The sequence below is a fragment of the Trichosurus vulpecula genome, chromosome 7 (genome assembly GCF_011100635.1).
Source record: "Trichosurus vulpecula isolate mTriVul1 chromosome 7, mTriVul1.pri, whole genome shotgun sequence".
In the NCBI taxonomy this organism is placed as follows: Eukaryota; Metazoa; Chordata; class Mammalia; order Diprotodontia; family Phalangeridae; genus Trichosurus; species Trichosurus vulpecula.
Window position 1 is genome coordinate 114,100,876 of NC_050579.1, and position 17,706 is coordinate 114,118,581.

Sequence of the window (17,706 nt, forward strand, 5' to 3'; positions counted from 1 at the left end):
ATTTGTGGGTTCCATGTTTGTAAATTTGCCTACTTGCTAAAATTTATTTGTAACCCCCCAAATCAATATTTGCTGTGCTTTTGCAATCATTCCTGGACATGTGCAGAGTAGCAAAAAATTTGTGTCACCCCTCCTGCATGTGCCCAGCCAAGGTCAAAACAAAGTGATGTTTCTCTGCCTGTTTGTTTCAGCTCTCGTACTGTAAACAAACATCCTTTTCGTGTCTATTTAGTGCCGCATTTTTCACATTCTTGTGCTTTTTGTTGATGATTTCACTATTAAAATGGCCCTCAAGCATAGTGTTGCAGTGCTGTCTAAGCACAAGAAGTCTGATATGCCTTATGGAGAAAATACATGTGTTAGGTAAGCTTCATTCAGGCATGAGTTATAGTACTGTTAGCTGTGAGTTCAATGTTAATGAATCAATGATAGGGTACACCCAGAAAAAGGAAGAGATTTGCTGGTCTATATGGGAGGCTGCTGCAGAAAGTGCTAAATTAAAATCTATAGTGTGTGATGAAGCTATGGAAAAGTGGCCAAATTTATGGATTCATGAGATGACCAATAAAAAAAAGCACAGTGGATAGCACTGTTGTAAGGAAGAATGCCAAATAAATTTATAGTCATGTTATCCAGGGTCAGCAAAATGTTAAACCCTTCTCTGCTAGTGCTGGCTGGCTCACACATTTCAAAAGGCAATACTGTGTGAAAACTGTTTGACTTACAGGTTCTGCAGATCAAGAGGTCTGTGGAAGAATTTTTAAAAATATGTGCTAAGTGTTATACAGGAAAAGGGTTATGTGGAAGGGCAGGTTTTCAATGCTGAAGAGACTGGCTTGTTTTACAAGGATGTTGGCAAACAAACCTATATAACACAATTGGCCTCTAAAGCCCCTGGCTGTAAATCAAAGATTGTAGAAACTTGCTATCGTGGACCAATGCCAAAGGTGACTTTAAGAGCAAACCCCTAATGGTGTATAGAGCCCCAAATCCACAAGCACTTAAAGGAAAAACCTGAACCATATGCCCGTTCATTGGAGGTGGAACAAAAAAGCATGGATGACTCCCAAAATACTCTGGGATTGGTTTCATAACTGCTTCATCTCAGTAATTTAATGCTATCTCCAGGGCAAAAACCTTGCCTTCTAGGTTTTGTTAATTTTGGATAATGCCCCAGTCCATTGCTGTGATGAACTCAAAAATGCCCACCCAAACATAGAGGTTCTTTTTATGCCCCCAAACCCTACATCTCTCATCCAGCCGCTCAATCAGGCCATAATAAAAGCTTTCAAGGCACATTACACGAGAGAATTTTATAGCAAGACTTGTAAGGCTCTTGACAAAAACAAGGAAACCACCATGATGGATTACTGGAAGTCATTATAAGCAACGCTATCGATAGTATAATATAGGCACAGCCTGGGACAGCACCAAGCAGGCCACTATCAATAGCTGTTAGAAAAATATTTGGTCAGACTGTGTGGAAAAGTTTGTAGGCCTAAAAGGTGTTACAGAAAATATAAAGAACAGTGTCAAAAGCATAATGCATATTGCATGGCAAATAAGTGAAGAAGACTTTGATGACATGAAAGAAGATGTGGAGGAAATTTTGGCAGAAGAGACAGTAGAAGCCACCAATGAAGACCTGGACAAGACAGCAAAGCAAGCTGTGAGAGTCAGAAATGATGAGGAAAGAGATGAAAGTCAGCCTAAGCCTCAGAACTGTGGTTCTCACAGAGGTCGAAATGTCAGAATGGAATTCTGCGTTAGAAAAAATTTTCAGTATTAAGGAAGAATGTGACCCTGTCCTTGGACGCAGCCTGAAATTTAAGCACCTGACTTCCCACTGTGTTTGCCTCTCACACCAAGACGCTTAAAGATCTGAGGCGAAAAGCCAAGCGGACAAAGGCTGATGCAATTTGTCAAGCCAGTTCAGGAGGGAAAATTACCAAAGCCATCAACAGGTTGCAAGAGTCAAACTTCTGAGTTAGAGCTGCCAGATGTTGACATGCTTCCCTTGTCAATGCCTTCCTCTTCTGCAGAATAAGTTCCACCAACCTTTCCCTTTGGTTTTCCTGAGGCAAGCCACAGTGGAGAGACTTAACTGCACAATGCACTGCTGGGTCACATATCTTATAATTCCATCAAAATAAGATTTTAGTTGTTTTTATAAAACTTCAAATGCTTTATCTTTAATTTTTTTCCAGGACTTTATTTGCATTACTATATTGTACAGTATACAGTATTGTTCACAGTACTGTCTGTAAATTTAACTAAGTACTGTATATATGTACTGTGTGTATGTGTGTGTATGACAGTTAAAATAGTACAATCACAGTAAAGTACACTACACAAAAATGTGGTAATTGACATTTTATTATACAGAAAATACTGCATAATTATTTTTAAGAAATATATATTAAATAAAGTGTCTTTAAACAGAAACACACAGAAAACAAGGTTATATATTGATTGGTTGATGAAAATAATATGGCCATAGGCTCACAGGAACCTAATAAACCTATATTAAATGGAATGAAAAATGAACCTAGGGAAGACAGACAGTGATACTTCTTGTTTTGTTGGTTAAATTTTTCCTCTCTAATAAAAATCTTTCCCAGATTTTTTATCTTCTTTCTGTTTAATCACCTGATAGTTGTAAATATTTTACAATGGTTAGAAAATTAAAAAAAATTATTCTTTGTTATCATGGGAATCAAATAATTTGGACTAGATTCATGCAAAAATTTTAATTATGTGAAATTCAGCATCAAAGTGGTAAGGCCTTTGAATTTTTTAAATGGAATAGTGCTGTTGATACCATCTTTTCTATTACTATATGTATTACATGTAATCATCAATGAAGTAGTCAAAGAAACACTTTTTGAAGCACCTACTACTCTTCAGGCACTGAGAACAGGAAGACAAAATGAACAAATCCCAGCCTTCAAGGAACTTATGTTAAAATAGGTGAGACATCAGGTACACATAATTATATACAAAAACAAATACAAAGTTAAGTTTTTGGGTGGGAGGCCTTAGGAAAGACTCACATAGGAGGCAGTTTTTGAGCTAAACAGAGAGCCAGGGATTCTAAGAGGTAGAAGTGAGGAGAGTACACTATAGGCACATGAGATGTTCTGTGCAAAAGCATGGACCCAGGAATTTATGTCCAATGTCCGATGTAATCTGAAAGTTAGATAGTAGATTCCTAGAAAAAAAAGTTTTAATAAATTTTGAAGTAAGCTTATTGGTTGAAGGTTTATGAACATTATGTGTGGTAGGAGTAGTCTTTATATGGTAAGCTCCTGAAAAGATCAATACTTGTACGTATATTCATATAGCATTTGGCTACTATGATTACATTGGCACAGTACAGAAAAGATGTTCATTTTATATATCAATATAACAGTACTTACCTGCTATTAGCAAGCCACATTTTAAGTTATTTTGGATTAGTTATGGAGTTATGAGTTTGTCTTGAATTGCCAGCATTCTTGTGTAATTCCTTCTGTGAATAGCAATTTTTTTTCCCTATGGAAAATTACTTGCCCATAGGAATACTGAACCCACAATTTTAGCTTCATTTTCATTAACCCCACCCCACCCCCACCCCCCACCCCCAAAACACATACACTCAATAAACCCCAGTGGCTCCCTTTCACCTACAGGATCAAATATAAAGTCTTTTGTTTGGAATTCAAATTCTTCATAACCTGTTCCCTTCCTACCTTTAGTCTTCTTGGTTTTCTCCCCTCCATGTACTTTACAATCCAGGAACACTGGCCTACTTACAAATCATCCAATAGGAAATTCCATGTTCTGTCTCCATGCTTTTGCACTGGCTGTTTACCGTGCCTGAAATGTTCTGGCCCCTCACTTCTGGCTCTTAGTTTTTCTTACTTATTTTTAAGACAGTTCAAATGCCACCTTCTGTAGCAAGTCTTTCCCACTCCCCCCCGCCCCACCCCAAATCCTAATGCTTTCCCCTCTAAGATCATTTTCATTCTGTTCTGTATATATCTTGCATATACCTAGTTATTTACATTAGAGCGGAAGCTTTTTGAAGGGACTGTTTTTGCCTTTCCTGATATCCTTGGTACTCAGCACAGTGCCTGACACATAGTTATCGTTTATTAATTCCTTTGACTGACTGAATTAGTATCATGCTTTGTCTAAAAGAGAAATTGTTTAGTTCAGACAGTGAAGTAATGAATAACCTAGTAGTCTAGAAATTATTGGACTTCTGAAGGTACCTAATTCACTCCCTGGTCGTTGGTTAGATACTGGAAAAACCTTGCATAGCCCATATTAAATAACTACAGTACTGTGTATTTGAGCGGCAGAACCTGCCTTCAGCTGCTGATATTTTGCCTTCTCCCAAGTATATTTAGCCACCCTCCATTCTACCTGCAAGCTCAGCCCCAATCGTGTTTCGACTAGGCCCTTTATATGTAAGGCAGGAATACAAAAGCGTTTTTTTGGCTGAAACAACTATGTATCAGATTCACAATAAAAGTGTTCGATTGTCGTTGAACTGACAACTTGCTTGGATGCCTCTTTCTAATCATTTGCCTGCCCTGACCTTTCATACTCTCCTACTTCTGGTAGTCACTAAGATTCCTTACCTCCTCTCCTGATCCTGGCATCTTTTGTCTAGCCTATCCAACCCTTCAGACCTCTGATAAATACATGCTCTTATTCCATTGCTTGGGCTGTTTCCTGTTCGGTGGCACATCTCTCAGAGGACACAACTTTCGTTTTGTGAATGTACTTGGAAATTGCATTACTTAAAAAATTTTTACTATGATTATATCTATTGTAATTATAAAACACCTTTTCTTCTGCCATTGTGTAAGAGAGGTCCCTACATTTCTTTTTTGTTGGGGGATAAAGGTATTGCTTTAATTTCTCTTTGAGGGCTAGTTCATCTAATCTACACCTTTTTAAAAATCTATCGTTTCAACTAATCAATAAGCATTTACTAAGTATCTACTATGTGCCAGGCATATTGCTTTTCTCATTCTTCTGCTAATGAAAGCAGTGCTAAAACGTAGTTTGCCTCCCTGCCCCCCAAATCTCTTAGCTATGGCAGGATGTCTAATAGATTGAGGTTGTGAATAGGAAAAAGGCAATGGTATATATGAATGGTTGGATAGGATGCTTTGGAAATCTCAATAGATTTACCAAAACAATTAGGATTAATATCTTCAATTAGAAAGTAAATATACTTTTACTTCATTCAAACAGACATTAAACTCCACAAGGGCAGGGACTATTTCTTAGGCTCTTTATATAGTCTTCTACCCAAGAGCCTCGAAAAGGTTTTATACATAGCAGGTGCTCTGTTTATATCTGTTGACTTAAAGTTCCTGCCAATCACTAAATATTTATTGGATATCTGTATTTAAAATAATATGTATAAAATATTGTGTTAGATATAGCAGATACAGAAATGATTAAGATTTGGTTCCTGCCATCCCAGACATTATAGTTGAGTAGAGTATATAGGACACCTATATACAAAAAAAAATAACAAAAATAGCATACGTTTATATCATACTCAGTATTGACAATTCACAGTATAGATGTTCTTTCACATAGGCCAAGGATTAATACCACTTCATAAAGAGAGCGAAGTGATTTGTTTTAGTCAGCAAGGGGCACCACCAGGACTCAGACCCAGCTCTTACGATTCTAAGTCCAGTTCTCTTTCGATTCTATCATGCTGTCAGTCAGCAGTTATTATAAGTACCAAAAGAGTTACAGAGTGGTGTAGGAGTTTAGAGGATGGACAGTAAGCCCAGTTTGGTTAGTGTGGAGGATGCGCTGAGGTAACTAATAAAGGGAGATAAAACTGAAGGACAGATTGAATATCACCTTGAATGCCAGGCTATCAACAGTGAATGGTGACTCAGTAAAGGTTTTTGATTGGGGGACTGATATGACCAAAACTGAGTAAAATTAATTTCTCTGTGTAATAGAGTACAAGATAGATTAGCGGGGAGAGACAGAAACCCGACGAGTGTAGGATCTATTAAATACTAGAAGTTTTTATCATTTGTAATACTCTTATGTGGATCATAGGATTACAGATTTAGAGCTGGAAGGGACCTTCAAAGCCACTAAGTCAGCCCTCCTCCCTCATTTTATAGATGAGGGAACTGAAATGGAGAAGTTGAATGACTTGCCCATGATAACACAGATAATATCTAAAGCAAGATTTGAAGCCTTCCTGCCTTCCAGCCCACTGCCTTCTTCACATAGTACTCTTGATAGGCCTTGAGTGCTTCTTACTCTGACCAAAGCAGTCTCTCTAAACACATATTGTTATAGAAATTGGCTTATAATGCTCTTCCAGGGTCTCTAAAAAGTGGGTATGATTTAGAAGGTAATGAAATAAATCTTCAAGCTTCTACTATTAATTGCACTATAATCTCCTTGAGAACAGGGCCCATCTTGTTTTTCCTCTTTGTACCAGAGTTAAGCATAGTGTTTTGCACAGAGTAAGCACTTATTAAATGCTTTATAATTAATGAATTCTTTCATAATCAATGACCACTCTTTGGAGATAATTATGTTTGAAGACATTAAATGCTAGCTATTATTTGAAACTTGAAACAGAATTAGTTTGTGCAGAAAAATCTTTAAACCATTTGCTCTTTCAGTATAGTGAATTTGTTATAGGAGCATCCTTTTATCTTATATTAAGCTGTATCCAGCAAAGTATTGTTGTATTATGATTAGCCCTTTACCACTGAGGCAAATGAAAAATTGTATAAAACCAGAAGCTCATTTCATGTGGCCACCTGAAACTGCTGTCACTCAAGGTGGAGTTAAAACTCGATATCCAAAGCAACCTCTAAATCAAAAATTGATAAATGGAAAGGCAATGAGCTTGTATCCTAGAGTTAGTTTACTAAACTGGGCAAATATTTTTAATGATTAGGTTTGGCATAAAGTTTTCAAAAATCACATTTGCTCATTGCAAATAAATCAATGATTCTTACTAACAAAATGGCTATCATTGTTAAGGACAAACTTTTTTTATTCTACTGTATCCTATTATGCAATTTGCTGTAAACAACCCTTTGGCGACAACCACGAAAATATAACCTTCTGAAAAAACCAAAAGCATTTTTGGCTGGGAGGAAGCCAGTACAGAGGCAACACCTCAAAGCTGAAGGGCCAAAGTCACCTTATATAAGGTGTGATTTTCTGATGCCATTGATCAACAACTGTTGAAAAATATTGCCCTTTGGGGGCAGCTAGGTGGCGCAGTGAGTAGAGCATGGCCCTGGAGTCAGGAGGACCTGAGTTCAAATTCAGCCTCAGACACTTGACACACGTACTATCTGTGTGATCTTGGGCAAGTCACTTAACCCCAACTGCCCTGTGAAAAAAAACCCCAAAAACAAACAAACAAAAAACCAAAGAAAAATATTGTCCTTTGGAAATATATACCAAGAACAAATCCTGTACTAGACAAAACAAACCCAGAATCATCTTCTTATACATTCTAGTGATTTACAATAAATATCAAAGCAAAACTTTAAAGTCATTAAAGATGAGGTTGTATTACATTCTTTTTGTTTCATTATCTTATAAATTCTGGAGAGCAGGAGCTGCTTTTATGTATGTTGGTACATACAACTAAGAATTTAAAATTGATACTTAAATACCTTGTTAAATTAAAAAAAATATTTTAAAAATTTACTTGATTAACATTGATAGTAATTCACAGGACAGTAATTTTTAAGAATAAAGTCATTACAAAAGATGTATGCTCATACTTTTCAGAAAGTTAGGTAGAGATGATAAACCAAGTCTTTTAAGGAACATTCCTGTGTTAACCTTAGAATATAAGTACAAGCCTTCTGAGTTCTTACCTCAGGGTAACTTAAACACTGTGGAAACTCAGTGGGGATTTTCCCAACTGTTTTATTGAGGTAAATTTTCTTATTTTTACACATATATGCATTTATATATATATATATATGTATAAGAAAGCTACACAATGTTCTAAGGCACTTGGAATTGTGCACAGCGAAATATCCTAAAATATTATACAACTAGATAAAACATTTTTGCTTTTTAAATAATAAACACAAACACAGGTACTGTATAAAAAGATAATACATATTCTTTTTTTCAGATTACAACAGAGGAATACGTATACATGTGTGTATATGTGTGTATATCCATGTTCACACACATATTATAGTACAGTACATATCAAGAACCAAAAAGAAATTGTCATTTTCACCAATTATTTACATTCCCAGGCATCCCTCCTATGTAATATACGGCATCGGATCACTCACTGGAAATCTAGCATTGGTCCATCTGACATTGATCACAGCTCGCCATTCTTGTCACTATAGCCAAAGTTTACAATAATAAAAAATGTGTACATTTCTTTGTTTTAACATTTCTGTTACGTCTGATATACTCTGAAAAAGCAAATAAATGACTGACAAGTTCTAGGCTTTACCAAATACTAAGCCTGGTGAAATTCATGCAGAATTATTTGGAGACATGGGGAATCTTAAGTTATGGAATAAAATACTGAAAAAGGAAAATTATAACACAAATTAGTGCCTTGATTCTTGTTGACCTATACATATTTTACCTTGGGTGAATTAGTATTTTTTTAATGCTAACTAACCCATCATGGGCCACTTCTAGTTGTGAAACTTCTTAAAGCAATGTAATAATGATATAATCTTAAATATACTGTTAACCATAACAACTACGTATTATAGGAAAAAAAATTTGAAAAACTGGCAAGTGGCACAAACATTGGCTTTAAACATACCATAAAAAATGACCTGAGGATGGAGTGGCACTTTGTCTTACATACTCCTTTTATTTTCTTCTCAAAAAAAAATATGCCACTTTCTATTTGGAAAGATAAGAATTCTTAAGCACCATCTAAAAGTTCACAACAGTCACTCTTTAACCCAAATAGCTCTCTGTCCAAACGATACATTTAACATTTTTATTTTGATTAAAAAAAAAAGGTTGGCTACATTACTAATTCATCTCTGTCTTTGATGAAACTAATGTTTCTCAACACAGCCTTAAAACAATGTTAACATTAAATCACTACTACAAAAAGTAGCAGCAAATAGAATGGACATGTTTCAGTATTGTTTTTAATAAATTTTAATGTCTTACCTACGTAAAACTTGGCATGTTTTCATGTATATCTGTCACCTAAGATAACTTGAAAATGTGTGTTCAGTGCATGGTTATTCCATAATTCCTATGAAATACAATATTTACAAATGTTATTAGGAAAACTGAACCATGTGACTTGTCTTAAAATGGTCAAAGGCCTGTCCAATAGCTTCATTGGTGGGTTGTGAATCCATGGGTTGAAATTTCCTTGGTCAAATATGATGATGAATGGATAGACTGCAATTTCTGTCTGTAGAACTGTAATGCTCTCCTCTTTCTCCCCACTTCAAACCCTTTTTTCGTTTTTGTTAAATCAATAACCCCAGGAAAACTGGCAGGCAGTCTGACCAATTAAGACACAATTTTGAAGTAGTTGAAGTTAGCATTTGGCACTAAAACTCAGCTAAATGCCTACCTTTTGATAATTCCTTAGGGCCTTCCTCTCAGTAAGGTGCCTGGTGATGTCCACTAGAGTTAGCTAATAATGCTTTTCTTAATACAGAATACTCTCCAACCCTCCATTTCCATAGTCCTTCACCAGAGATATTTCTATTTGGCAGGGAAGTGGTGATAGAGAACTCTTTAAGAATGGAAAGACTTAAAGAAGGGACACTACTAGGATGGAAAGGACAACAGTGGCTACATTATTTGGGGAAAGGATGCCTGTCTTCTCCTCCTTCAAATCATAATATACAGGCAGACTAGAAAGTTTGGCCTTACACACAAGACAACAAATAAAATGAGACTTGCCATCCGTTAAATCCCATGTGAGTTGAAATTATTTCCCACCCCCCCACTCCCCAAATGCCTTTAAAAATAAATAGAATTGGTTTGCAGAAGGAAATACCACTCTAAAATAAAATCTCATTTCTCTTCAGGAATTGCTATAGTGGAATGCCTTGTCTTGAAATGGACACCAGGATTCAATTGAGAAAATTTATTACAACTTAAGTTATTCCTTAGCACCCAAGAGGTGCCCTAATGTTCTAAAAGAATGAATTCATTTTCCAAAGTGGGCAGTTTAATCAGTAGGATTAGGCCTCTCAATTTAGTGACTTTTTCATTGTGGTAATAATCATGCCCAGAATGTAAATTGGGGGAATTTGAGACCATGCTGTATAAAAGCAGAAAAGACCTATACATTTTGCACAGGGTATGGTACCACCATTATATTACTTAGGCGCAAGATTTGCAATGGTGCAAAATTTGACACTGCCATCAATTAAAGAATAATGACTTTACATGCTTTTGAATTGGTTTTCAAGAAAGAAAAAAGTGGGAAGAGAACCACTGTTTTAATGAGTGTAGACATGCCTCTATAGCTGGGAAACAATGTTTATTCTTCTATCCTGCACACAGTAGGATAATGTAATTTCTGACAGCTATATAAAGATAACTCCATAAAAGACAACTAAAATGGCTATTAACACTTTATATGATCCTGTGACAATACATTAGAAAATGCAGTGTTAATGCTCACAACTTCATTATAAGCCACTATTACAAAAAGTGCTGATGCAGGACAGAATTAACCAGAAGTTTATGAGCCTTAACTCTTTAGGGAGTTTATCTCTTATTTATAATATTTAGTGATTCTTATTATATATTCAGTGCTTCTGATTTTTCTTACAATATACTCATCTGTAGTCGAATTGAAACTAATACTGAGATTACGTGTTTTCCCTATTATAGTGGAAGTTATTAACATGCTTAGCACAGTGCTTGGCACATGGTAAATACTTAAATGCTTTTTGTTCATTCATTCAAAAAAAAAAGACAGTGAAAGTAGAAACTTAATCCTGATAATTAAAGAGTTAAAAACTTTATAATTTTTTTTTGCTTGAATTGTCTGAGTAGTCAAAATATTTCTTCTAGTTAATTGGGGATTTTATATTATATTTCATATAAATAACATTTCTAATTTCACATAAATATAAACAAACAGCTAATAAATCCAAATTACACCTTAAGCCATTTCACAGAATTTAGTAAATTAGAACCAGATTTAGTTCAGACATAAATATAAGAAACAAAAGGACAACAGTATTCCTGATGTGATCATCTTGGATTTCTGATTAAAGAAAATTATCACACATTAAATGATACTGATTGATGACCTGTTCAGAAAGAATCAGATTTGTCATGCTGTCATAGTTCAACTGAACATCTACGGCTAACAGTTCTGGAATGGCTGTTTTACCTTAGTGATAAAACCTCAAAATTTTAATTGGTTAAAACTGGGTCCATTTGATGTAATTTAGTTTTTTTTTTTTTTAAATTTCTGATCAAGCTGGTTAAAAATTCAGGTTTGGTTGAGCACTAACCTACACAGGATAATTTGTATACCCTGTTCAGCTTTTGTACAATTTAAAGGAAATGGCCAATTCTGTCCTGTCATTCCAGCCCAGAACCCTGGGTCCATTTATTAATTATTTAGACTGTGTCACCATACATAAAGAAATCTGTCGGAAATCCAAGAGCAATTTAAAATAGAAAAGCTATTTTCTAAGAGTTTTAGATGAGGACACAGGCTCTTGTAACTGGTTCCTGTTTTGATTTTTAATATGAAAAAGCCCTAGTAAAATGATCAGAGGTTCTAGCTACATAAATACCACATTAGGACCTATCTTAGTGAACTTTCCAATCCTTTAGGCTTTCCTCCACACTAGTTGCTACAATTAAACACTATATGCAACTTATAAATCTTTGCACATAGTGATATACAGTATATATTTTAATCAGATGATTAGCTTTTCTCTTAATCTGCGTGCAATTCAATATAGAACAGAAAAAACTACATAGCATACCATATTTACTGACAAAGAAGATTCTTTTTTTTAATCAGCCAAACAGTGAACATTCTATGACATATCATCTGTGTGAAAAGTTGGTATAAACATCTGTCTTTCATTATTTACATAGGGGCTTGATTATTGGTTAATCATGGGTTATTGTATTTTTAAAGGTTGCAAAGTTTAAATATAAAAATGTTAAGCAATGTATTCTTTGGTATTTTTTTAAGTTGAAAAAAACAACATGATATGAAAGAAAATCATGTTGCCACTTCTTAGTCCAGAATTAATTTCTATGGCAGTTTAGAAATTGCTATAGAAATTGACAAAACTAAAGCAAAAGCATTTGCACATGCAGAAGGACCATATTTTCATCATTTCCTCAGTGCAGCATGTCTTTTAATACTTATAAAACGATAGCATTCAGAATCTAGATTGATTCTGTTATTAATTCATTACATCAAGGGATGAAACAGGGATGCTCACTTTTATTGGCTATAAATTAGTACTGGTTGTTCCTGCTATAGAACTAAGAGGTTAATGTTTTATGGGATTCTGATAGAATCTGAACTCTTCAGTCAACTGAAGTAGCCATATCAATGGAGACCATGAATAAATGACTGTGTAGCCTATTTAAAATAAAAAGAGCTAGCTGATGCTTAAATACGTTTTATAAAAATCATCCCCAAACTCTCCAGTTAGCTGTTCTTGAAAATATCAATAAGTAATAGGATCTAAATTTAGCTACCAGATTTCATGCTTGCTCTGAAATGTAAAATTATAATCTTTAATAGTATGAACCAAGGACATTCAGGAAAATCCAGCTTGAGATCTGAGCGGAAGAGAGAAAACCCTACCCAGACCTTGCCTTATGTCAATTACGTATTAGAAAAAAATAAAAGGGGCATACCAATTACTATTAAACATACTACAGTATTTACACACATTTGAAAGTGATTTTAAACAAAAGAATTAAAACCTCTCTTTATGATTACAGGTATTTGGGAGCAGAGAAATCACATGATGCACACACTCAATGGGAAGTGTTGGCAAGTAAGACAATAGAGGACACCTTAGTGTAAACGATACTGACCTCATCTTTGACCAACATAAGAAAATCAGATTTTTTTCCCCATATCTTCAGTCTTACTGACCATTTTGCTTCGATAGTTAATACTATACTCAGAGATATATTTTACAAATTATTAAATGAGACTAGGTATTTTATACACAATGTAACAGATTTTATGTGAAGTTTTAAAGTCTCTTGCTGAGTACTTGTTAATCCACACATTTTTCTTTGTAGCAGCATTTCAAAGATCCCAAATAATGCAGCATTTAAACTAATAAAAATAAATAAATAAAAACTATAGTCCTGATAATTTCTGTTAGAAACTAATTACAGGCAGGACACCTGTAATTCTCTTGAGTTTTGACTTTGGGTTCAAAATTAAAATGGTATCACGATTGTCAATTATTTTTCTTTATATTTAGGGTGTTCTCACTTCTGAGAGAAAGACCAGTCTGTTTCTAAACTTGCTGCAGTCCTATAAAATCACATTATTTCCTACTTTACTACCACTCCTGTAATTCTAACATCATGGAAGGTACATTGAGTAAGAGTATAAAAATATGTAAAGCATGTTTAGTTTTGCTACTTGAGCATGCAACATTTCTTTAAGCATGCTTGTTAGAGTCTGTGCAAGCCTCTTGCATTTATGAAAAATGTGTATGAAAACACTCAGACTCATTCCTGGCAACTGGGTTCACTGGCACCAAATAAATTAAAATTACTGTATTTTACTAAAGTAAAGATGAAATATGAATAGTCTTCCTGGTACAGATCTGAATCATTAGGTAGTCATACTTGTAAATACTTCTAGGGTGATCATTCTTACCCAAAAAATTCCTATGTCAAAAAATACACTTTTTCTTTAGTTTGTCTGATTTCTGTTACTATGTTGAAGTACTAATTTTTTTCCCTTTCCTTTTCCACCTTGATTCCCAGTGCCTCATAATCCCACTGCACATTTTTCTTGATTACCATAAAACTCTGTATTCCTGAAAAAAAGAAGCCTATGATTGTCTTCTGTTCATCTTCCTTGGTCAAAATTCTGCTGAATAAAAGTCTGTTTAGCCATGTGAGTTGGTCTTGGCTGAAGCAGAGTATCTCTTACCATCAACACTTGCTGGACAAAAAGGATCACTGTGTCTTTCTCTTTTTCTTTTGCCTTGTATCAGAGCTCTCCAATAAAAGGGGAGGAGTTCTTCTCCAATAAAACCAAGGGCCACTTTCTTTATCACAGGTTAAGTTGCAACACACACACACATTCGAATTCCAGTGCAATCTCAAGTCTTCAGGAAACAGTGCTTTCCCCAAAGGTTATTAGCAAATGATTGATTCACAATAGTCTTGCATTTCATTAGGGGCGATGAAACCTGGAATGATAAATATAAAGTCTAAGTGCCTGACATATATTAATTTTAAAAGCTCCAACTCTGGATCATTGAAATGAATGAAATATAGAAATTCATTTTTTAAAAAAAGGCTTTTAGAAACCTTGTAATTAAACTATAGTAGAATCCCATTAATAGGCTTGTTTCGGAAATAAACATAACCATAATTTTTTTAGATCCTTCAGTTACTATCTTTCATACCCGTGTTTTCATCCATCCTTCTATCTTTCACTCTTTTTGCCTGTTTCAGAGGAAGAGGTGGCCCTTCTCTTTGTGAAGGCTAATCCCCCTACCTATGTCTTTGATACCATCTCTTCAGGCCCCCTCCTGGATCCTACTCTATTCTCTATCCCTTGTCTCAAATCTTCATTGCTTCCTCCATTAGCTACTATTCCTCTGCCCATAAATATTCTAAGGACTATTCCCCATACTAAACAAAACAAAACTTGACCCTGTAACTCCCACCTCCATCACTACTGAAACTAAAGTTCCTTTCATTGTCAAATATCAGGAAAACTAAGACTATACCCACTAACTCCCCTTCCTTATCTACTTATTTGATCCCTTACAATCTTGCATTTTTCATAATCATTCTTGGTCATCAAATATCTCTGAAGCATTTTACATATTGAAAACTCTTTTCTTATAGATACTCTTTCTCTCTCTCCCTCCCAGGTCTATTTGTCATTGCACCTTCACAGATTTATCTCTGCTTTCATATTTCTCTTTCTCCTCAGCCAGCTGTACTTGTCTCCTACTCTCTAAATGTGGGGACTTCTTCCAAGATTCCACAACACTTTTTTCCTTTGTTTTCTCCTTTGATGGTTTCCATTTAATGTCACTATGCTCATATTAATAAGACAGCAAGCTTCCATAAGAAGTCTAGGTAGATGTGATGGATAAATATTGTACTGGTGAAATTATCCCAGGCAAAGCTCACAAAAGTCAGTTTCTAAAGACATAAAAAAAATTCCAATGAAGAAGAAAAAGGGGAGTTGTTTAAAGGGACTAATGTGGATGCACAGGAAATTCACCATCCAAATTATATTCTTATATGTACAAAAGATGGAAATATATTAATAACAGAATATGAATACAAAAGTATAGCATGATCCTATGAGAATAGAGTTAAAATGCTATAGCTTATAATGATCTGAAGTTTAAAAAGGCCCGAAAACAAGAGGAGGGGTGTTTTTTTAAGAGCTATATTGGGATACAAGAGCAGGATTACTGGTCTGGGTAGATGTGATAATACTGACCATGGAGAGATGGCAGAATTACTCAATTTTTGTCTTGCTTTTTTTCCGTCATGGAAAATGATCTTGGAACTGGTTTTGTCTAAACACAAATTACTAAAAGGAAGTTGATACCTAAGACAAGTAAGGGGATAATAAGGGTTAAAAAAAAACCTGGAAGACATGAAAGGTTAGGGTGAACGAGAGAAGAGCTTTGGAAATGGAGAAGGGCAAATGTCCCAATTATTAAAAAAAAAAAGATAATGACATTTGAAATTCTAGAGGTTTCACTATGCTTTCTAGAAAAATTCCAGAATGTATCATTAAAGAGATGGTTTGTGGACATCTAGGGAAAAAAGAGGTGATCACAAAGATCACAAGCTGCATTCAAAGATTATTCCAGATTAGCTTCACTTCCTTTTTAGACAAGGTTACTAAAAACTGATGGATTAGGGCAATGCTATAGACTCAGATTACCTAGATTTTAATAAATCATCCCACAAAGTTTCTTATGCTATTCTTGTAGGGGGAAAATGTAACTGTCCATTAGGTGACAATGCAATTTAATGCAGTCAGAAGCAGTTGAATGGCCCAGGCAAAGAAAAGTTATTAATGGCTCAGTGTCAGCTTGGAAGGAGGTCTCTTCCAGTGGAATGCCTCAGGGATTTGGCTAAAGATCATCATGCTGGGAATCAAGAGATCTCACCACTAATTAGCTGGGGCAAATCATTCTACCTTTCTGGCTTCAGTTTTCTTCCATGCATACAAATATCTCTAGGGTATATTCTAGCTCTAATGACCTATGATTCCAACAATTGGTTTTACAAACATGCCCCATACTTCCCCTTTCTGGTCTTTTACTTATGAAAGAAAGTATGGTATGGTGATAGGCATATTAGATTTAGATTCAGAGAACCTGTATTGAAATCTTGACTGGCATTTCATCACCTGTGTGACCCTGGGCAAGATATTTAACCTCTATGGGCCTCAAGTTTCCTTATCTGTAAAACAAAAGGGTTGAACTAGATGATTTCTAAGGTCCCTTCTAGTTCTAAGCCTATGATCCTATATTCCTTCAAATTGAAAGGCCCTTTTTCTTCATCTGAAATGTCAAAACCCAATCCATCCTTAAAGGCCCATTCAGATGAAACATTTACAGAGAAGCCTTCTCTGATAACCTTAGATACCCCTAGACAGAATAATGTCTTCCTTTTGAAAACTTCCATATTATCTTATCTTTTTCATATATTTATTAGATTCTTCCCCTTATCATACTTATCCAGGTACATGTCTTATTTCTCTTACTAGACTCTAAGCTCACTGAGGGACAGAGATGATGAGGCAGTATGTATAGTGTAAAAAGCAATGGACTTGCAGTTAGATGATCTGATTTGAATCCCAGTCCTGACACTCATTAGCTCTGTGACCTTGAGCAAATTGCTTAATTTCTTGGAGCTTCAGTTTCCTCATCTGTAAAATCATAATTGATGTAGCACCTACTGAGTTGTTGTGAGGAAAGTACTTTGTGAACCTTAAGCTATAATATTAGTGTAAGTTATTATTTATATTTATGTCACAAGTACATATAACTCACACTTAAATGTTGGATGAACAAATCTTTTATAAAACTTTAAACTACATGTAACAAAAGCTAATAATATCGTTAGAAAACTAAAGGAATTTTTTATTATTTTTTTAAAACTAATGTACCCCAATTCATCATTACCAAAATGCATTTTGGGGTATCCTCAGGTTATTAGTTCATTTGGTTAGGGGCTTATATTAATTAGGTCAAGAGGATACATTTCAATCCCGTAAGTCAATTTGCTTTGACCAAAGAAAAGCTTGGTTCCACTGCCCAGATTATATCATCCATACTCCCTGCTAGCTGTTACGTGTTGACCTGGCACAAGGGTGACCAGGTAAGAAAGAGAACGCTTTAGTATAAATAAAGTCACTAACAGAAAATTAACTCAATTCAGTTTTCAACTAACTTTGATAAATTAAGTTCCGACTTTGAGCACAAGTCATTGAGAGTA

The 17,706-nt window shown here is 35.1% G+C and overlaps 1 protein-coding gene across 2 annotated transcripts in view; it reads right to left on the reverse strand.

The window, feature by feature from the left end:
• Nucleotides 1-11,994: 11,994 nt before the first annotated feature.
• The window catches only part of PHACTR2 (phosphatase and actin regulator 2), a 168,203-nt gene continuing 162,491 nt past the window's right edge, over nt 11,995-17,706 (reverse strand). For both annotated transcript variants that reach the window (XM_036766346.1, XM_036766345.1), the window contains one exon: nt 11,995-14,414. In XM_036766346.1, coding sequence (XP_036622241.1) covers nt 14,399-14,414 — 16 coding nt within the window. In that variant the 3' untranslated portion in view covers nt 11,995-14,398. The remainder of the gene's footprint in view (nt 14,415-17,706) is intronic.